At 38.7% G+C, this 22,508-nt stretch overlaps 1 protein-coding gene across 1 annotated transcript in view; it reads left to right on the plus strand.

Annotated features, from left to right (window-relative positions):
- TPRG1 (tumor protein p63 regulated 1) overlaps positions 1 to 22,134 on the plus strand; it is a 110,110-nt gene extending 87,976 nt beyond the window's left edge. The window contains exons 4-5 of the mRNA XM_036851274.1: positions 9,290 to 9,443; positions 21,940 to 22,134. Of these exons, the coding sequence (XP_036707169.1) occupies positions 9,290 to 9,443; positions 21,940 to 22,134 (349 nt within the window). The remainder of the gene's footprint in view (positions 1 to 9,289; positions 9,444 to 21,939) is intronic.
- The last annotated feature ends 374 nt before the right edge of the window (positions 22,135 to 22,508 follow it).

A 22,508-nucleotide genomic window follows, 5' to 3' on the forward strand; every position in this document is an offset into this window, starting at 1 on the left:
CTCCATACTGTTCTCCATAGTGGCTGCACCAATCTACGTTCCCAACAACAGTGTAGAAGGGTTCCTTTTTCTCCACACCTTCTCCAGCATGTATTATTTGTAGATTTTTTCATGATGGCCATTCTGACTGGTGTGAGGTGATACCTCATGGTAGTTTTGATTTGCATTTCTCTAATAATTAGTGATGTTGAACATCTTTTCATGTGCCTGTTGGCCATCTGTATGTCTTTTTTGGAGAAATGTCTATTTAGGTCTTCTGCTCATTTTTGTTTGGGCTGTTGTTATTGTTGTTGTTGTTTTTGATATTTTTTGTAGTTTTGAGTGTGGCTGTCAGGGACATATTTTCTCATTTAATTAAAACACTCCCCACTGATTCTCCAGTGGCTTCTCATTAGCTCTTTCTTCTTCTTTTTAACAAATATTTATTTATTTATTTATTTATTTATTTGGCTGCACTGGGTCTTTAGTTGCGGCACATAGGATCTTCATTGTGGCATACGGGATCCAGTTCCCTGACCAGAGATCGAACCAGGGCTCCCTGCATTGGGAGCATGGAGTCTTAACCACTGGACCACCAGAGAAGTCCCATCGTAGCTTCTATGTTAGGGTTAGGCTGCTCCAGACCTTTCACTGTCCTGATCAACCACCTAACCTCAACCTTACCAGTTATGTAGCCTTCTTCTGGCCTGTCTCCCACTACCCTGCTGACTCGTATGTAGTCAAACTGGAAATAGATAAGAGCATCATAAAAATACAAATCATAACACATACACTGAATCTCTCTGTTTCTCTCCCCAATCCCAACCCAAAATGAATCTTTGCTCTCATGATTTCCTCTGTCTTCAGTGCACTTAATGCTATTCTTTTTCAATCACCTTCTTGACTTATCAAAGTCCTCATATCCATCAAACCCCAGCTAATAGACCATCTACTTTACAAAACCTTTAGACTTCTCTGAGTTTCTTGAAGACTTGTTATATATTCTTCAAGCTCTTTGCATGGTACTTGGTACAGGGTTGAAGATCATTAAACATGTGTTAAATAAATGAAACCTTCTTTGATTCAACTCTAAGGGATTGTTCCAACCTCTAAGTCTTATTTACAATTTTTATCCAGAGCAATTTCTCTGGGCTTTATAGAGGAATGTTAATGGGGATTTGCTGATAATGTTGACACTCAAAGCAGTTGTTAAATATTGTGGGAGTTACACTCTAAAAGGTTTGAAGGAAGGATCAGAATATGAGGCTCCTTGTACAGAATATCATAACACCAGTCTACCAGAGTATGTCTCTAAGGATGACAAAATTTCATGTCATCTTCATCAGTGGCAAGCAGGTTATCATTTTTAATCCTGGGATCAAAATTTGTTTCATTCTGACAAGCATGGAGCTCCAAATGACCTTCTAAAACATGAGCATTTAGGTGCCCAAGACTAAAAGAACCATACAGTTTCTTCTCCTTTATCTAAAACTTATTTACCCTCAACCTTATGGGATTAGCTTTCCATTTAAGTGGCATCTGTGAAACCAAAGCTTTTGCTATAAGATGGACACACTTCCCTTTAGGAAAGGGCCTGAGAAGGAGGTTTGTTTGTTTGTTTAATTATTTGCCCATGACTCCAATAGTAACGCATTCCTAGTTAACCTGTTAATAGGAGTATAGAAATAGCAAATTAGAAAGAAGAGCTCTGGAGTCAGGAGTGCTGATAGCAGCAGGAAATGACAGCCTGATGGTGAGAGAAGAGAGAGCTGATATAAGAACTAATAAAGTTAGCAGTCAAGAATGTTTTAGAACTTGAGTAATAGCCTTACTCTTCATATACAACAGTTGGCTTTCTTAAAGGAAAACATGAGAGGATAGGAAAGAAGTATGGAGGTTTAAGTATTAATCTAGGTACTCTTCTAAATTTCTGTCTCTGTTTTGGCAAAGTTAATGGGTGAAGGACATAGGACATACATGAATAATAAATCCCTTCCATGTCTTAAAATCTGGAGTTCATGATGATTTTTATTAAGCCATAAAAGAATTAGTTATTTTTAATATAAACTGTTTAAGAAAGTAAGAATGTAAGTTTTAAAATGATATCCATCCAAATAATCCATTCGTACACCTTCTGGAAAATAAAAAATTTCTGTATGTCATTTAAATGAAACCCAAAAGTAGATAATCCTTGGCTCTTTCTGGTCAGAAATGCTAGATATGTGCATAGTTGTGTGTCTTCTAGAGGGTAACTAATCTAGAGCCTTTAGTATTTTATAAGAAGGGTGTCTTAGTCTTTTGGGGCTGCTGTAACAAAACATCAAAGACTGAGTAGCTTATAAACAACCAAAATTTCTCTCTCACAATTCTGGAATCTGGGAAGTCCAAGATCAAGGTGCCAGCAGATTCAGCGTCTGGTGAAGGCCTGCTTTCTGCTTCAAGTATGGTGCCTTCTCTCTGTGTCCTCAAATAGTGGAAGGGGTGAGGGACCTCTCTGGGATCTCTTTTATAAGGGCACTAATCCTATTCATGAGAACTCTGCCCTCATGACCTAATCACCTCCCAAAGGCTTCACTCCCTAATTCCATCATCTTGGGCATTAGGATTTCAACATATAAGTTTTGGGAGGATACAAACACTGCGAAAACATAGCAAAGGGAAATGAAGATCCAGAGATAGTGTGCCCAGCTCTAAGCCACACAGAAAGTTAGCATTGGTGCTAGGATTAGACCCAGGTTTTAGTGACTGCCAGTTCAGGAAATATACTGCCATAACATGTAACATTCTAAGAATGGACTCATATGGCATTCAAACTCGTAAGCATCCTAACTTGGTCTGTGAATTTATTTATTCATCCATCATCATTAAAGAAGGACTTATTAAGTGATTACTATGTACCTGGCACTATAAGTGTCCATGTTTACTTTATTCTAAGTATTTGCTGTGAGCATACACACACACACACACACACACACACACATGCAACAACAGCACTGTGAACCATGAAATCTTAGCTCATCAAAGGTCATACCTTTGGTTTGGACCTCAGTCTTCTTCACCTCAACCGTGAATGTGACCACCTCAAGGACAAGCACATCTAAAGTTTCCCAAGCAGATCAACTTCTCTTTTAAGGACTTTCAGCCCTGGAGCTTCCATATATTTTTTCTGTTACCCTTTTTGTAATTATTCACCCTCACTTTCTCTGAGTTCTGCTTTTGTTTTCACCCTAGGTCTTTCATTCTACCGTTTAAGATGATTTCTTCTTCTTCTAGGAGGAGAAAGGTCAGGTCTCAGCAGCCATCTGAGAATTTCTCTTAGCCACTAAGTTATCCTTTGGCTTTTTGTCTAATAATATACATTATTAATGCACATTATTTTGGTCTTTCTGCACAGATATTAATTTATTGGGACAGAAAAGGATCTTAGAGATGATCTAGTTCACAGAGGACCCTTGGAGCCCAGAGAGAAGAAAATGGTTCAAGTAACTCAGCAAATTGGTGGCAGATCAATCCGTTGAATGCAGGCTTCCTAAATGCCACACAAAGTTCCACCTCTGGCACCACACTGCCCCTGAATTCTCTCTTTATAGACACTGCTGATCTGTTTTTAACTTTATCACTCACCTCTTCCTCAAGGAATATAACTCACAGAGTTTCTTGGTTACCCATGCCAGTAAATTGTTAATCTCACTGCGTCCAAGGCCCTGGAAACTTCTGGGAGGGAGCCAGGTGAGCAAAGAGAGCAGATAAAGGCAGCACCTGCCTTGGGTTTGGAACAGCCTGGGGACACGGAGAGAATGTAAACACATTCTGCAAATCTTATTGTCTGACTCTGTGCCAGCGTCTTTTGGGTTCTTGTCATGGAAAATGTTTCCTCTGAGGTCATTCATTGAACAGAGGAGCACTGAATACCCTCCCGGGTGCCAACCCAGTCCCCCCTTTTGTCCAGGTTAAATAAGCAAGGGACTAACATTTCGTGGGCCTAGAAGGCCCACCTTTCAACAATACAGGCTGGGAGGTAGGGAAAAGGAGCCATTTAGAAAATACACTGTGCTGTTCTGAACTGCTCTCTCCCCCTGGCTGCCCGCCTCCCTCTGTTTGCTCACCCATACTTACAAGCACACGCCCTGCGTTTAGAGCAAGCTGTTAATGTCTGTGCTTCCTCATAAATCTCGGGTTGCTGCCTGGAGCTATGTTTTTAATTCTATGGTGGAGCTTTGAGATTCGAGAATGAGTAGAAAGGAAGGGCAGCGGATGGATGTAGTAATGGAAGCCGCCATTGCTCCTTCCGGGGAGCTGGACTTCTCATTTGCTTCTTTGAACAGGTAGTTTATACCTCAGCACAACATCTGTGAAGACCAGGATGGAAGGAGAGGGGGGCGTCGTGGGAAAAGATGTTGGCTATCTCACACTGTGCAAAAGGATGCATGGCTTCTCTCCGAAGAAAGAAAAATGTGTGGAATGAGCAAATGAACCCAGACTGGTGACCGGCTGGCATATTTTTCTAGTTCAGCTAAAAATGACTTCAAGGAGAGGAGTCTGACAGAAATAATTTTTGTCTCACAAAGCTTGTAATTGAAGAAAGTTTTCCCTCTATTGAACTTGAGCTCCTCTTTGTGTTGTTCAACCATATTTATTTTCCATGATTGGTCCTTCGGCACTTGTTTGATAGCTTCTTCTGTATAAGCCTCATCGCTTCAACATGTCTTTGCTTTTCTGGTGTAGGAAGCAAATCTTCTACTGGGCTGCTGTGATGGTTTAAAGTAGTAATTGCTTGGGCCTTCCACCCTGCCAGCAACTGTATTTGAGTAGAATTTTGCGTATGAGTCACTGAGTAAAACGTGTAATTAACATGACTAAAGGAAGAGCTCTGGTCTTTGAAAATTCTGGTCCTCAGTTTATATATCTATAAAATGAAAGAATTAGAAACACACCTCTAAGGGGCCTTCCAACTCAGACAGTCTAGGATCCTAAAAATCTCCAGCTATTATTATAAACCCTCTTCCTCTAGCAAGTTCTTATGAGTCCTAATGGATCCTTTCTTTTACTTCTATACCTTTCTGTGAGGTTTTGAAATTTATCAGACGTGAAGGGTACCTTAACCTTCTTGCTTCCACTACTGTGGGAATGGAGGCCAGATCCAGTTGGTGTCTTTGAGGATAGAAAGTGCGAACAAAATAAGTTGCAATAGGTGAACTCCTCTACTTCCGTAATGGGACTGTCAGGTTTCTATGTGTACCTGTTTAGGCCTGGGAAGCAGATAATAGTAAAATAGGCCCAGAGATCATTAGAGCATGGGCATCTGGAGTTCAGGGATTGGGCCTTATCCATTTCTCTACTCGAGACAACACACTGCACAGAGAATGTGCTAATTAAATGGTGGAATTGAAGATAGACAACTTAGGAATGTTTCAGAGAACCAGCTCTAAGGTGATTTAAAAGATCATTTTTAACCTATTATAAAAGTTTTACAGAACTAGGCTTATTCAGTCTGAAGAACAGAGAATTGAAAGGGTGTTTTAAGGTGAATGAGAGTCTCTCTGATGGATTTAAGTTTAAGTAAGAAATTATATACATCAATACATTGATGGGAAACAGAAGCTGAACGCATAAGAAACACCCTGGGACTCAGAATCAGATGAAAGAAGAGGGATTAATAGGTGAAGCAGAACATAGAAGATTCCAGCACCTCCTCTGTGCTAAAGATTTGCTCCTCTGGTTTTGTCTATGTCCAGAGATCATGGTGTTTATCCTCTCTCTTTTTATTCTCTTCCACTAGTGGTTCTTGACTTGATGATCTGATTAAACCTGGTCATATTTTTTATCTTATGTCCTGTTAACTTCATCTATTTATATCAAAAACATTTAAAAATTGCTTATAAGTGTTGAATAAAATGAAAAAAAATATAAAGGCTCTAACAGTACCCAGTAAGCATTATGGTACATAATAGGGACTTAATATTTGCTTAGTCAGACAGAGCCTTCCAGCATACAAAACATTTTTTCATTCATTATCCTCTTGTCCCTCATGAAATTGTTGTTACCTGAAGATGAGAAAGGTGATGTGAAATGCCCAAAGACACAGAGCTAGCAAAAGCCAGGGTTTACACTCAGAGTATGATATTGGGAAGAGAGCTACCAAGTCTTTCTTTGCTAAATAATTTGATTTCGGCATTCTTTACCTGGGACTATAATCCCACATTGATTAATTTGACCAAAGCAGCTCAGCGAGAAAGACCCAATCTTCTCACCCTGACAACATAACATTTTTGTAATTTCCCCCTACCCTTCTAGTGCTAACTTATTTTCCTATAATCTCATAATTGCTATTGTTGAGAGTATATAAAAATTTACAGTTCCTTTTGAGACAGAGATTTTCTTTCTGACCTTTAGCTAGGATCCCTGGGCAGGTTTTTTGCCCACAGATTATGGCAGGCTCCTTAGGGCAATTCTTTTAACTCTGTGTCTATTGGAAATAAAGCAGGCTATGTTGTGTAATGGCAGGAGCTTAACTTTGAATGTATTTTGTGACTATAGCCCAGGATGGTGAAAAGACCCCTAACTGAAGTCTTGAGAGACCAGGGCTCTCACCAGCTCAGCCCTGTCTGCAGTGATGCTTTGGGAAAGTTTTAGTCCTTCCTGAGTCTCAATATTCTCATCTCCAGAAAGAAGGCACTGGGCTATAGCTTCCAAAAGTCCTTCTAGCTCTGACATTCTACAGTTTATAAACCTTAAACTACTCTTCCACCACATGGTGGCTGATTTGTGCTTTTCCATGTTTGTAAAATAGGGTGGTAGGTGCTAAAGTTTCCGAGGAGTGATGGAATAATACTGGGTGTAGGCTTTGCAGCAGAAGATCTGTTCTACTTAAGGAGGCTATTTTGATACCCCTAAATTACAGAAGCCATAATCCAGAGGCTTCTTATGGGTCCTGTATGTCCTTGACAGGGTGAATGCTAGTAGCATCATGACCATAGCTGTCTACACCATTTACACAGAGTTACCGAGGTCATAGAATATCACCACATTGAGACACCCTAAAGGACATATGGGGAAACTGAGATTCAGAAAGAGAAATGAGCTTGCCTATAGTCGCATAGTCATACAGCATTAAGTGTCAAAACCAAGACTAACACAGCACTCCCTGACCTCCTGTTCACTGCATTTTTTACTCTACTCTTGTCACCTCGGATGACCACTCTCATGGTAAGCACGAGTAACTGTTTAATAAAGCATTCCCAGTCATAAAGGCAACTATATTCTCTGCAGTTGCCCTAAGGAGACATTTGACAGAATATGATAGATTTTTATAGCACTCTAGTACTAAAAGTTTTGCGGAGAAATACCACCTTAGTTTTACCTTTGGAGAGACTGCATGGTTGTAGATTTCTCTTCCCAGCTATCACCTTTGGAGCTCAGGAGAGAAGGTTGGCTGAGCTTGTATGTTTAGAAGTATACTACATCTCTGAGAAAGGGCATTGCCACACTCAAATTGATTGGTTATTTAGAAATAGGGTCCCTCTTGAATTTCATGCTTAAACTTCATTTGGGGTTTCCCTAAAGTAAAAGATATAAACTGTATTTACTAAGAAAGCTATCTTGGAAGATTTTCATTGCCTTTGAATAAAAGCAAAATTGCACCCAGCACATAAATTGACATATGAAGCAGTAAATAATTGTATTGTGCAAGTTGTTTTAAGGGACTCAAGCCAGAATGCTCCATTAACTAGCATGCATAGAATATTCATTGAGCTTAGGGCTTATTACCAGGCCAGCGGGAAAAAAAAAAAAAAAGAATGAAGGAAAGTACAGGGGGGGAAGATAAATGTCAGTATAGCAGCTGAGAAAATGAAGGGTTAGAAAGGGAACTTTAGAGGTATTTATGATGTTTTTATTTTCCTCTCTCTTCCTTTTCTTTCTTTTTTTCCCCTTCCTTGGCAAAGGATTAAGTACAAAAAAGGTGGGTATCAGCCTTCAAATATAATCATCAAGAATCTGAGAACTGAGCAGCAGAATGAGCCAGGCTCTTTTCTTACTTCGCTTTTGAAAGAAGAAGCTGAGGAATCAGCCCGTTGAGGTGTTATATGCATACGTGTGAGATTGTGTTTATAGACATTTCTACACGGATAAACATTCAGAAACCACAATGACATTCCCAGAGGAATCCTGTCCTTAATACAGGAAGTGACAGCTTTGTGAAGGCATCACAATTGAGCTCTGGTTTTCCCTTGAGGTCTGGTTTTTCCTTCTAGATCCCAGGATTTAATTTCTAGAAGAAACGAGAGCTCTGTGATGTTCCATGGGGCTGCTTAGAATTACAGGCAACTTAGTTTTAAAGCTTGTCGAACACAAAGCACCTGAGCTAGGCTTAATCTCCAGGGACCTCTTTTGCACTCAGAGATGTCTAAAACCATAAACCATAAATTCTGATGGGTACATGCAAAAGCAGAGGCCACAGAAATTACAAATTTGTTATCCAATGTGGCCACATTCCCCTGCCACAACTTTCCTCCCATCACCACTCCCAAGCTGACTTTCTCTTGCTCTGTACTTGGGTTTACCAGATGACCAGTCTTGTGCTATAACAGATGGTTACTGCCTCCTACAAAATGTGCGTCAGGACTGTGACCAGGCATACTCTTCCTATGAGCTCTGACGTGTTTGTTGCTGCAATTTTGGTAGATGGAATGTGTGCAGAGAATAGAGAACCATGAGACATAGAAGCTGAGGTCACAGGGCATTTTGAATTGGTCATCAGCCCTCTTAAAGATCAGGCATACCCTCTTGGGAAGGTCCCAGTTCTTCCCAGTTCTTGGGAAGTCCCAGTTCTTTTCTCAGTCATTTCTTGCTTGGGTTTACTGCTTAGTGGATACTGTAAGTTGTAGTCATCTTCCTTCTCCTCGAAACTGTCTCCCATGTTGACGATGTCTTCCATGTTTCAGCTCCTGTCCCAGCACCTTGACTCTTCCTTCTTCCTTTCTCTTTTAACTTTGACCATCAGAATATTGGCATGAGTTCAGTATCCATATTTCCAGCCATGGCCTCTGTCCAGAGCACCAGAGTCACATTTCCAACCAGGCATTTACCCACAGAATTCTCAACAACATCTTGAACTCATCATGTTTGAAACCAAATCCACTCTTTTCTTCTCACCTCCTAAATTCCTTGGAGCAATTTAACTAGTTGGTCAGCCAATTATCTCAGCATCAATACAAAGGTTGACTGGGGCATTACATTCCCTTCCGACACTTTTCTATTTGTTTTAATCTAATGAAAATGGCTAATCTAAAGAAAATCTCCTTTCTTGCAGGAGACAAGGAGAAGGCCTTAGGATCTGCTGGGGAAGTCCAGAGCAGCAGTCACTATTATCCTGTTGGAACCCGTGGTCCACTGAGGTGCCTTATACTACCTTCACTGAACACCTTATGAAATACACCAGTGAGAAGTTTCTCGAAATCTGCAAGGTAGGAGACAGCTTGGGCATCACTCTCCAATTAGCTTTGTTGGTGAAGCTATGTGCTTTTAAAACACGCACTGTTAAAAAAAAAATAAGATACAACCTGGGGTTTATATAGATAAAAACTATAATAGGTTTATAGGACTTTTTCAGTAAACAGTAAAGCTGTTTTATATTTGAAAAAAAAAATATCAATATTTATAGTAACCATACCACTGCTGTTTCCTCTTTGCTAATCTCTGAGCAAAAACTGTAGTGTAATATTGTTTTAAAATTGCAGTAGTATTGTTTGTCTGTGTTTATTGCTTACAGGGTACATAAAATTTTTGGAGTATAATTAAATTTGAATTACTTTATTCAGAGAAGGAATGTGGAATAGTGTGAAATATGAAGTCAGATATGGCTTGGTGGTCATGTTTAAGTCACTCTTTTTCTCTGGGCCTTGGTAGTCTCATCTCTAAAATGGACACAATGAACAACTGCCCTTCCTCTCAACCTCACTGGACCATTGTAAGGTTAAATGTGATAAAGCATATATAAATGTTCCGTAAATCATAAAGCAATTAAGAGTTATTTTTAATGCCTTTAAATTTCATCTCCCCGAGTAAATTTAAAATTCATCAGTGGCAGGGAGGTCCCCTTCTACTACGGTTTCATCTTCCCTAGGAGACTTAGCAGTCCTTGGACACTCTGAGTAGTCAGGAAGTAAAACAGCTGGAGCTGTAAACGCAGTGAAAGAGCAACCTGTATACTTCCGACAAAACCAGATGTACACATAGGAGTGTGCTTATGGCCTAGAAATTCTTGCCTTCTCAGTTCTCGCTAAGTTTATCTTTATATGCTGTCATTCACTTCAGAATAGCATAACTTTATTTGCTATAAATTCAAAACATGACAATCTACATCTAAAGTCCTTCTGTGGTTGGATGGCATACATTACATTTCTTGCCTTATTTTAAACACATTTATTCATACAAGTGAATATGTATATGTATAAACAAATATTTTTAATTGGTAAGTTCCCTATTTTATAAAAAAGGATCTGAGGCAAAATGTATGTGGTTAGAGGCTAGATGGGACCTCCATTCCCCCTAACATGTAGGTGAAGTTGGCTTGAATCCCCTTCTGTTCTCAGCAAAGCTCAATTGTCCTCTCAAGATTTATGCAGATGTCCTCAGGGGCTTCTGGTCTCCAGGTTTGCCTCTGACACCAAGCTCTTGCAGGCACTAAATTAGTTCTTTGTATGGATCGCTTTGCTAGTCTCCCTGTTATACTCTTATTTCACAATACCTCAACCCATGCATCAACATCAGCCCCTAGCCTGACTCTTAACCACCCAAAATCAACAATAACAGAAAACCAAAATGAAAACCAGAAAGAACAACATAACACTGACACAAAGGCATTTATGTGAGAGTAGACTCACTGAGGACTTCTGGGAGATAGAGTGGGAGTTTACATCACAATAATGCCCCAAAATTCAAATGGAATATCTGTTCTCCTTATTTTTAAAAGACTTTATTAATAATAATGCTCAGATGCATCGCTTCATAATCTCCTCTCCTTTCCTCTCTATCCTGCTCTTGTTCTTCCCCAAACTCCTGTTCTTTTTCTCTTTCTTATTAAAAGTGCAGAGTCATTTATCTGTTTCTTTTTTTTTAAACACTTGTTAATCCAACTGAAAAAACTTAATAATGTATGTTTCCAAAGCCATTTCCTGCCTTTAAAGGAAAACTGGTTCTAATAATTAATTTAATATATATTTTGAAGTAGTAGTAATTCTTTTTTATTTTAAGTCAAAAATAAATACCAACTGCCTGGGTTATTACGTCTATCACTTCCTGGGCAAAGTCTTCTCTTATTTCTCATATCTGGTGTGTTTAAGCACTTATTCTCTCAGTGTCCTTTGCTGGAAGAAATTCAGGGTAAAGGATTAAAAAAGAAATTCTATGAACTACAGAGAAATGCCACTGCATTACTCTAATACTTGATAGTGCTTTATTGTTTTTCTGCCATAGAGAAATAAAATTAAATAATTTAAAAGGAAGCTAAAAAATAAAATATCAAAAGGAAGATGGAGAAAAAGGGGGAATGGAATAACTGTTCCCCAAATGCCCATGAACACAATTAGCCGACTGGAGCATTAAGTTTTGCCCAAGACTTCCTATCAGCCAAGGCTAAAGGGGAAACTTGATGTTCATATAGCTCTCCTTGGATGGAAGAAATAACAACAGGTGTGTGTGTGTGTGTGTGTGCACATGCATGCATAGGTATGAGCACCATGAGTGGTTGGTTAGTTAGTTGGTTGGTTTCCAGTCAATCAAACTACTTTTTGAATCTGTTAAGTGTATTTTCTTTAAGGCTTTTCTCATTAAATTATTCTTCTAAAGTCTTTATTTCGTTCCTGAAAACAATCTGGAACTTTCATTTGCCAAGCCATTTCTCAGTTAAAGGCCACCCCGAGTCCCAGCTCCCTAAGAAAACAAGTGATCTCAGTCTGGGATATGAGATGATGACTGCTCTGACCCAGTTCTTTGTGTCTTGATTCCTCTTTTGTTGTTGGTTTTTGTGTCACGAAGTTATTTGTGTTTAGGACATTTTCCAAAATTGGCTTTGATTAATATTCAGTTTTATTAATATAAAAGTATAAATAAGAAGAACAGTAATTCTGGGGATATAGAATCCCTTTTGTATGAATATTTTGACATAATAAGATTTTAAAAGGGTGATATAAACTCTAGTTTTTTCATTTCCCCTATGAATGAAATAGGAAAAAGTAGAAGAACATGGGGGAAATGCATAACTAAATAAAATACTTGAAGCAATTTAATTCAATTTAGCAAACCTATTATGGCAGAGGAGAGGGAATCATGTACAGCTGAGATATCCACAGTCAAAAATTTCAAATTATTTACAATCTAATTGAATAACTTATTTTTAAAAGTACTTTTATAAAATTCATTTTTTTTTGTTTTTACTCAGAGTCTTTTCTTCTATAGAACCTGGACTCTCCCTATTTAACAAATGTTTTCTGGTACTTAAAATGTGTAGCTATTCTGATTGTTGTTAAGAATACAAACATAAATGAGACAAGATTCTTGCCTTTGTGGAAGACATTGCTTAATAGAGGAGGCAGATAAAAATGCAAAGATTTTTAAATAAGTGCTAAAGAACTGAAACAGAGTTTGGATCAGATGAAGAGAATTGGAGATAGTTGAAGGTACATGGAGTATCTTAGACACAGACAGTTTAGCTGGAGTTTAATCTTGTATATTTCCCACCATAATTGTATTGGCTCAGATGATAGGTATAAGGACCTAAACTAAGTTAGGAGTGCTAGGAATGGAGAGAAGATGAAGAGATATTGAGATACTCGGGGTATCAATGGAAGACGGTAACTGGCATGATATGGTTAGTGAAGGAGAGGAAGAAATCAAAGATGGCATGGTCTGGTTTGGGTAGGTGATGAGTCCATTAATTTGAATAGGGAAAACTGAAAAAAGAGTAGGTTTAAAGGTTCAGTTGAAGACATTCTGAGTTTGAAAGGTCCATGGAATGTGGGGTTGATTTGGTGACCAGGCAGTTAGAAATTTAGGTCTTTCTGAAGCTCAGGAGAGAAAGTTGAGCTGTTTATATAGGTTTCAGACCATACAACACTGGGTCGAAGCTGAGTGATGGGGTTGATTGGTCAGAAAAGTACCTGAGGAAGAAGAATTAATGGAAAAAATTGCATTCAAATTCAAATTTATACTATCTCTAAGTCCTCCAGCACTGATATAAAAAATCGCCATCAAATTTATGAAATACTAGGTCAAAATACATTACTTCTTTTACCCATCTCACTAACTCTATATCACTTCTGCTTCCGGTAAGTGTGATGGTCAAATGGCTTCTTTCCAGACATTCTTGCTTATCTCCAAGCCTTACCAACTTTTTTCAACTTGTTCATGCACATACTTTGCATTACTCATACAAAACAGTTGTGAAAATAGGAAATAATATTTTTGGTATTGATTTTATATTACAAGACATAAAAATAATCTCATCAGTTATGTAATTACACTTTATATTTATTGATTACAGTTTGCATGTATTCATGTAATTCAAGTAACAAAAACCCTTTGAGGGCAGTATGCTATCTCCACTTTAAAAGTGAAGGTACTTAGAGTGACTAAGTGAATTGATTGAGGTATTATAATAATAACTGTATTTCCACACCCAAATAATTTGCAAATGCTCAGGGAAATAGTTAAAAACCAGAAAGAACTCTGTGTGTGTGTGTGTGTGTGTGTGTGTGTGCGTGTGTGTTCATAATCATTGCTATGATATAATATGATATGATACTTTACAACCAAGGTTAATTATTCTCAATTGTTTCATCCACTTTATATTTGCAACTTTTAGCATTATCTTCCCTCTTTTAACCATTTGTAACAGAATCAGTTTTGTTTGCCCAATGGGCAGCAAGCCAAACGCTTAGATGCCGAGGTTTTCAGCAGAGAAAAGGTTTATTCACGAGGCAGCCAAGCAAGGAGATGGATGAACAGATCTCAAGTCAGCCTCCCCAAAGACAAGGGCCTTGGGATATTTATGGGATAAAGAAACAGGGTGGTCTGAGACATGGGGAAACGTGATTGGAGGCAAGAAAAAACTGAGGTAATCTGTGCTCTGTGCAGGCGTATCGGAGTTACATTCTTCTTCTTAGGGTGCTTATTCAGAAAATGATGGTGTTGGTATAATCTGAGGGTGGAATTTTTGGCCTTCTGACATCAAAAGGTCATCCTCTGGACACTTACACAGTTGAACGGTCGGTGGTCTCGACCAATTTGAACTGGACAAGACTAGCTCCATGTTCCTGAAAAACAACTTAAGCCACCATTTCTATGGCCACCCATAAGTTAGAGGCGTTATCTATAGGGGGCAGTTAAAGGAATCTTGTGATATAGTCTCTAACCTACATGAAGCTTGGAGGGCATGCAATTTGCAGGAACAATTAAAGAGAGCTTAGTCAATGAAGGCAGGTTACAGAATAGTATTTATTAAGCAAGTTATAGTTCAAGGGATCTAACTGATGACTGCCCTTGGTTTCACGTTGCCTTGCTGGATTCTTCGACTGTGTGGAGTCTTGCTGAGAGGAACTAGTGATTGAGCCCAGAGCTGTAGAATAATAGTGAATGGATTATGGATGCTCTACAGCTTAATCAAAGTGATTTACAGACCAACGCTTTTTACTTTTGTCTGGCATCTTTCTCCTTATTTTCAAGGGAATTATGAAAGTGAACCAATGTTTTAGCAATCAAATGTAAATTTATATTCTTAACCCCTTGGTTTCCTGCCACATTAATTCAACAAGTATTTATTTAATTATTTATATATTTTTAATTTTTATTTTTTTTGGCCACGCGGCTTTTGGGATCTTAGTTCCCTGACCAGGGACTGAACCCGGGCCCTGGCAGTGAAAGCGCTGAGTCCTAACCACTGGACTGCCAGGGAATTCCCTAACAAATATTTACTGAATACCTACCTGGCATTGAATACTACATGCTGAGCAATGCTGTAGATAATTGTTGGGATAGCAAGAAGAATAAAACAGATTTTGCCCCCAGACGTTTATAGTGTAGAGGAAGAAGGCAAAAAAGGTAATGAACAAATTATAATTTAATGTGCAAATACTGTTGATAGAGAGATTCAAAGTTTTTATCAGAGACCAGCAGAGAGAACAGATAAGTCCAAAAGTTAACAAATGTGATAACATTTGATGTTAAACTCAAGGTAAGAATGATTTAAGCATCAAAGCAGGTGGGGAAAGACATTTTAAATAAAAGAAACATGATTAGAAGCTGCAAATTACAGAGGTGTATAAAATGTTCTTGGACAAAGAGTCGTGCACTTAAGCTAGAGTTTAAAGTGTGTGTGTGTGCACGCGTGTGCGCGTGTGCATGCGGAGGGCTGGGAAAATGGAATAGGATGAGGATGGAAATTAGGATTTGTAGAAACAACCCTTTTGTAGGAAAAAAAGCTTTTGCCACATCTTCCTTTTTCCATCTATATGCCTGAATTTACCCACAGTCATGGTGTCTCTATAAAGATAATTCCAAGTAACACATGCAAGGATGATATAAACATCTGTTTATCTTCTGTTCAGCTGTGTGGTTTCCCAAGGAGTTTCCATTGCTGGGTATTGGATGGACTTTTTACTGCAACATGCTTCACTTGCTGCATGGTGTGGCTGGAACCTGTAGCCTGAAGGCTTGGAAAAACCTGCTCAGCTAAAGAATGTGGGCCTGCAGGCATGAAACCTGGTCTCTTTACCCAGTGTAAACAGGAAGCAAGTGATGGTTGTAATAAGGAAAACTGAGACTCTGGGCAGTGAACTGCTGGCAGACAGCATCTGAAGCAAACCAGGGGCCCAGTCACTCAGCTGGTAAATAATCGCTGTAAAGTCAAGAAGAACATTACACACACACACACACACACACACACACATATACACACACAGGGCTATACTTTACCTTAACCAGCACACAGGCCCTATGTAACCGGAGTTGTTAAAACTTGACCCTCTGTTTTTGAGACTGGAATAAAAGAGAGAGCCAGGGGTGGGTGTATAAAAGCTTTTAGAGAAAAGTATGTAGCTGGTGGCATTCATATCAAATGACACCGCGTTCCTGTCACACAGATTGAGTTCAGGTGCTTGAAATGCTCAAGAGCCAGCTTGGGGACTTGGCCTTTTGTCTGCCTCCTTCAATGCACAGCTTGTCCCTCTGTCTTCATGGCCCCTCCTCTTTTTAAAGAGCTCACAGAAATGACTAGAAATGAAGTGAATCTGACTCGAATGAAATGCCAAGTTCACTGAGTATGAAATAGTGTCAACTTTTTCTTTCCAGCACTTTGATTCTGAGGCCACAGAGAATTCCCATGAAATAAAGCTTATGATGAGGACTGGGGAGGCATCCAGTAACCCAAACTGCTATATATTGATCTGTGAAAAGGCCTCCTGACAATCCAGAGAGTGTTGACCATGGAAATGTTGAGGTGAATTGATGAATTGCACTTTGGACTTCTGGAAATCATAGTTCAGTGATGACAGTGATGATGTAGTTAATGATTTATTGACAATATTCATTATTGGCAATAGGCTTCCTTTAATGCTTTTGCAATATGACTCCAAATTCCAGCCTCATCTTATTCACCTTCCCCAACCCTTCCTGAGAGACATTAGCATGTGGGCACACACACATAGAGCTTATTACAAACCCTTTGTTTATTAAAGTTAGTTTAATCTATGCAACCAACCTATGAGTTTGATGGTATTAATAACCTTATTTTATAGAAAGGAAACTATAAAATTCAGAGAGGTTAGGTAACTTGCCCAAGGTCACACAGCTAGTGAGGGCCATATTTGCAATGTAAGAGCAGATCTGTTTGATCTTAATACTTACGTTACATCATGCTATATACTTCCTTTAGTTCAGTGGTTCTCAACAGGAGACGATTTTACCCCTGGGGCACATTGGCAATATCTGGGCAACACTATTGGTTGCCATACCCGGGGTTGTGGTGCCACTGGTATCTGGTGGGTAAAGCTAGGGATGCTGCTTAACTTCCTAAAATACAGAGGGCATACTCCCCTGCAGCAGAGAATTATTTGGTCCAAAACAGCAATAGTTCCAAGGTAGAGAAATCTTGGGTTAGTTGTATAGATGGACAGCCATACTTCTGACTTTAATTCTTAGAAAACTGGATGAAATATTTGAGATGCCTACATGAAATGCAACAGAATAAAAAATAATTTTTGCCTTGAGTATTTGGTGGGGCATTGTGGAAGAGATAGGATTTGAGCTTGGTTTTGAAAAATGAGTAAGAGCGTGAGCACTATAGATCTTTGTGGATTGAACAGACTGTCAGAGCTAGAGGTTCTTAGGCAAGCTTAATACAGTGGGTTTTTTGTTTTTTAAATTTTTATTTATTTATTTATTTATTTATTTATTTATTTATTTATTTATTTTTGGCTGTGTTGGGTCTTCGTTTCTGTGTGAGGGCTTTCTCTAGTTGTGGCAAGCGGGAGCCACTCTTCATCGCGGTGCGCGGGCCTCTCACTGTTGCCGCCTCTCTTGTTGCGGAGCACAGGCTCCAGACGCGCAGGCTCAGTAGTTGTGGCTCGCGGGCCCAGTTGCTCCGCGGCATGTGGGATCCTCCCAGACCAGGGCTCGAACCCGTGTTCCCTGAATCGGCGGGCAGACTCTCAACCACTGGGCCACCAGGGAAGCCCAATACAGTGGGTTTTAAAAAAAAATGTTTTAAAGGAAAAGACTTCTAAAAATAAGATCTTACTTAGAACCCCAATACATAAAACCTATAAAAATAGAGCAGCTCTGATTGATTTGATTATAGGGACTGAAGCTTACCTTTTACCTTTTCTTCCATATCTTCTCCCCAGATCCTCAGGTATCTGTTGTTTTAACACTATTAATAATGGCGCTTTCTTTCTTTTCAAAAGAATCCTGGTTTGGATGATAAATTGTATGGTCACCCAACCTATGAAGAAATCTAGTGTTCTAAGGAACAAGTTATAAAAATTATTGAGTCTGATTTTTTCTCTATCCCTTTTGAAAATGAGGAACATAAATTCTTTCCTAAATATTAGGATTTCATTCAAATGCTTTTAGCAACTTATATAACTATAATATAGATATCAAAACCTGGAAATTAAACATTGGTACAATACTATTAACTAAACTACAGACCTTATTTAAATTTCATCAGTTTTTTGTTTTGTTTTTCCTAATGTCCTCTGTCTGCTCCAGGATCCAATCCAGGATCCCATATTACATTTAATTATCCTGTCTCTTTATTCTGTTTCACAGTCTTTCCTTTATTTTCATGACCTTGGTGCTTCTGAAGAATACTGGTTGGTTATTTTGTAAAATGTTCTCACTGTGGGTTTGCCTGATGCTTTCTCATGATTAGATTGAAGTCTGCTTTTTTGGGGGCACAGATACTGCAGAAATGATGTTGTGTCCTTTCACTACCTCATATTGCAGGCTCACGATGCCTGTATGTCTTATTACCAATGATGTTAACCTTGATCACTTGTCTAAGATGGGGTATGCTATATTGCTCCTTTGTAAAGTTAGTATTTTTCCCTTTATAATTGATAAATATTTTGGAAGAGGTACTTTGATGCTCAACCCATGTTTTTTGAAGTCATGGTTTCTGAGTAGAATTTAATATAGCCTTTGGCATCTAGGGAACTTTTATTATTTTAAAATAGTGCATATCACAGGTTTTTACAAAAGTGCTTTCTGGAGTCTATCATGCGTATTAAAGAAATGGCATTCAAAGTCTGAAACTGAAGGGAATAGGACTAAGGAAGCGAAAATTGTTCTTGCTTGTAAGTGATAATATTTATGTCTATAAATAGTATGCTTTAAAAATATTTTTGAGCAATGCACTTGGATCTGATGAGGTTGGTATTTAACATCATTATCATTATTATTATTTTCCCATTTTCAGATGTGTAAACTAAGGCTCAGGGAGATTAAATGATTTTTCCAAAGTCTAATCATCAGTAACAGATAGGGCAAGGGAACATACTTTTTTCCCACTATACGCAGTGATGGAATGGACATGGTTAGATTGCAGTGAGTTCCATATCACTGATATGTCCATGTAGAAGGGTGTGGCTTCTTGGAGAGGATGAGTCTAGGCAAATTAAACAATAGATGAGTGGCTGGATCTATAAACCTAAGATCGCTTCTGACCTTGATTATTCCATGTTATTAGTTTATTCTTCCGATTTTGCTTTTCTCTCTTGGAAACTTAAGAAAGAACACTTCTTTCTGACTTTTTTTTTTTAAGATACTGGTGATGTATTTTCTTTTCTTGTTTTTTATAAATTTTATTTATTTATTTATTTATTTTTGGCTGCGTTGGGTCTTTTGTTGCTGCGCGTGGGCTTTCTCTAGTTGCAGCGAGCAGGGGCCACCCTACCTTGCAGTGCGCGGGCTTCTCATTGTGATGGCTTATCTTGTTGTGGAGCACAGGCTTTAGGCACACAGGCTTCAGTAGTTGTGGCATGCAGGCTCAGTAGTTGTGGCTCGCAGGCTCTAGAGTGCAGGCTCAGTAGTTGTGGCGCATGGGCTTAGTTGCTCCACGGCATGTGGGATCTTCCCGGACCAGGGCTCGAACCTGTGTCCCCTGCATTGGCAGGTGGATTCTTAACCACTGCCCCACTAGGGAAGTCCCCTTTCTGGCTTTCTTATCCAATCAACTAAAGAACTGGTGGAGTTTGCTGTAAGGGATGATGTCCTCCTTTCCAGAATCCCCAGACTACATGACTATAGTTTGTTTCATTCAATGATACTAATATTTAGATCCATTCTAAGGTCTTAAAGAGGGTGCTAGGACTGGGAACTAGTAATAAGAGGTAACTTCTGTCTGTCTTTGTCACTATAGACTCATGGAAAACAAGCAAAATCCTACTTGTCTGTTGGATTCTTTAGTCAGTGATCTTTAGAAGTGAGTCTGTTTTTTAAATTAAGGTTTGACATTATCTAATTTGGTAAATATTACTTGAACTAAAGTAGAGGGACAAGTACCTTAGTTTATTTTGAAAACCCACAGATACTGAGGCACTCTAGCAAACTCTATGTTGTTTATCATAAAGTCACTATTTTTTTAACTTCTGATATCATCCCCAAACCATAGATTTAAATGCATCTTTTCAAAAGAGCAAACTGAGGCTCAAAAAGCAGAAGAGAATTTACAATGTCATAGAGCAAGTAAATCAGCAGTATTATTTGCATGGCTTTTCTTTCTTTCTTTCTTTTTTTTCTTATAGGTTAGGTCAAATAGTAGTGATGTATATATTCTAAATTTTAGATTCTTTTTCTTACCAACAGGGAAACTAAGCCTACAATGGAGAAGTGGTTGCCCAAGGGCAATTTGGTATAAAATTAAGAATCCAGGATAAAACCTATATTGAAAATGGGATTATGGGGAAAGACTACAGGCTTCTCTTTCTTCATTGAATCGTCATTCTGTATTAGTCCCTCAAAGCCAAGATTGGCCTCCTCATGGAGAAAAGGAAAAACAATGGTCACTTTATTGAACATGCTTAATAATTTAGATTGATATTGGAATATACTCTAAAAGTTTTAATTTAGACTTGTAAGCCAGTTGCCTAGGAAACATATTTGGATCTCACTGTGAGTAGGCCCTTATTCCTAATGTTCCTTTTTACCATGGTGCAGAAAGTGGAGTAATTCTGGAAAAATCATTTACCTTCTATGAGTCTTGATTTCCAACACGGGAATATCATACCTTCTTTTACTTACCTGATAGGCTTATACTGGAATGAGATAATGGATATACAAGAGCTTATTGGAAATACAAAGATATGAGCTTTCCTAATTCATTTTCTTCTTTATATCTCTGTTTGCAGTGCTCCCTGAATTACCCTCCTCGTAACCCAATTCAACTTGATTTGACCAAAAGAAGGAATTTTTTTTCACTCATTTAACTTAAAGTTCAGGATAGGCTGATCCAGTAACTCAAATGGCTTTGTGAAGAATTTCTCTCCATGTCTTAGTTCTTTCACTTTTGTTGGTTTCAGTCTCAGTCAGGTTCTCACTGTATGGCCAAAATGACCATGAATACCTCCGGGCTTGGATGCCATCAGTTTCACAACCACATTTGTCATGTGCCCATACCTGAATCAATCTCCTCGACCAGAGGAATGGATTCCTCTGATTGGTTAGGACTGAGTCATGTGCTAAAGTCAGCTCCACTTAAGCTATTTGGACTAAATGGAAGAATGTGGTTCTCCAAAGGAAAATCGAGGTACTCTTATTGGAAGAAGAGTCTCAAATGGAGGAAAGGATGCCGGCTTGGAAAGAACAGCAGCTGTCAGATAGGCCCTCTCTAACCTCGTTTCACCCATTGAAACCCTATTAACCCTTAAAGGATTGTCTCAAGAGTTTCCTTTTGAAGTCATTCCTAATCCTCTAACCACGTATGATTTCTCCCTCTTTTGTGTTTCTTTAGCATCATGTGCCTCTTTTTGCTGTTTATTTTCGTGGACTTTGTACGATCATCACAAGTTCATTTTTTATGTTATTATAGTGTCACTTCTGTGAGGACAGAGACTATATCTCTCTTGTCTTTGAGTCTTCAGCAGTACCCGACTGGTGTCTGATCCATAATGGACTATCAGCAAATATTTATTAAACTGACTTCTTAATGTTGTACAAGTTATGAATAATGAAAAATAAACAAGGTGTGGCAGCTAATTTTATTATGTACATAATTTATTAACTGATTAATTTATTAAAAGACTAACAGAAGCAATGTTAACAATTCTGAGATACGATTTCTGTTTAAGAAGTAAGAATAACTGCAGCTGCAGGAGAATGGTCAACTTTTGTGAGCACTGGCTGAGGAGGGGGTGTCTCTGGACCTACTCTACATTCACTAACTCTGTACCTTCTTTTCCTCTTCAGTCGTCCGGGTTTATGTCTAAGCTTGTTCCAGCTATCCAGAATGCCCACAGGAATTCCACTGGATCTGGAAGAGGAAAGGGATTGATGGTGTTAACTGAACCCGTTTTGATTGAGACCTACACGGGTCTGATGTCATTCACTGGAAACTGCAACAAACTTGGCTATTCCCTTGCCCGGGGGAGTGTTGGTTTTTGACATTCTTTTTGGGGGATAAGTACATCATCCATAGCTACATCATTACTGAAGATTCTGTTTCAGCCCACCATATTTTTGGACTGAAACAATTAGTTACTGTTAAATAGTATTACATGATTTTGAAGATTCAGTATCTTAGGGGACCTAAAATCTTGATTAGACTGATAAATGCACACTTCAGACCTTATATAAGGATAATCAAATTTCTTAAAACCAGAAAATAAATTCTCCTGAGCCCATCAAATAATGTTGGCAAATGAGTGACAAATGAACACCTGATCATAAACTTGGGGAGGACCCTCTGTGTTCCTGTTTCTCTGTCCTCTAAATGTAGACATGTTCTTGGTCTTTATTTTCAGCCCTCTGACCCCGAT

Source organism: Balaenoptera musculus, chromosome 4, assembly GCF_009873245.2.
Source record: "Balaenoptera musculus isolate JJ_BM4_2016_0621 chromosome 4, mBalMus1.pri.v3, whole genome shotgun sequence".
Lineage (NCBI taxonomy): Eukaryota > Metazoa > Chordata > Mammalia > Artiodactyla > Balaenopteridae > Balaenoptera > Balaenoptera musculus.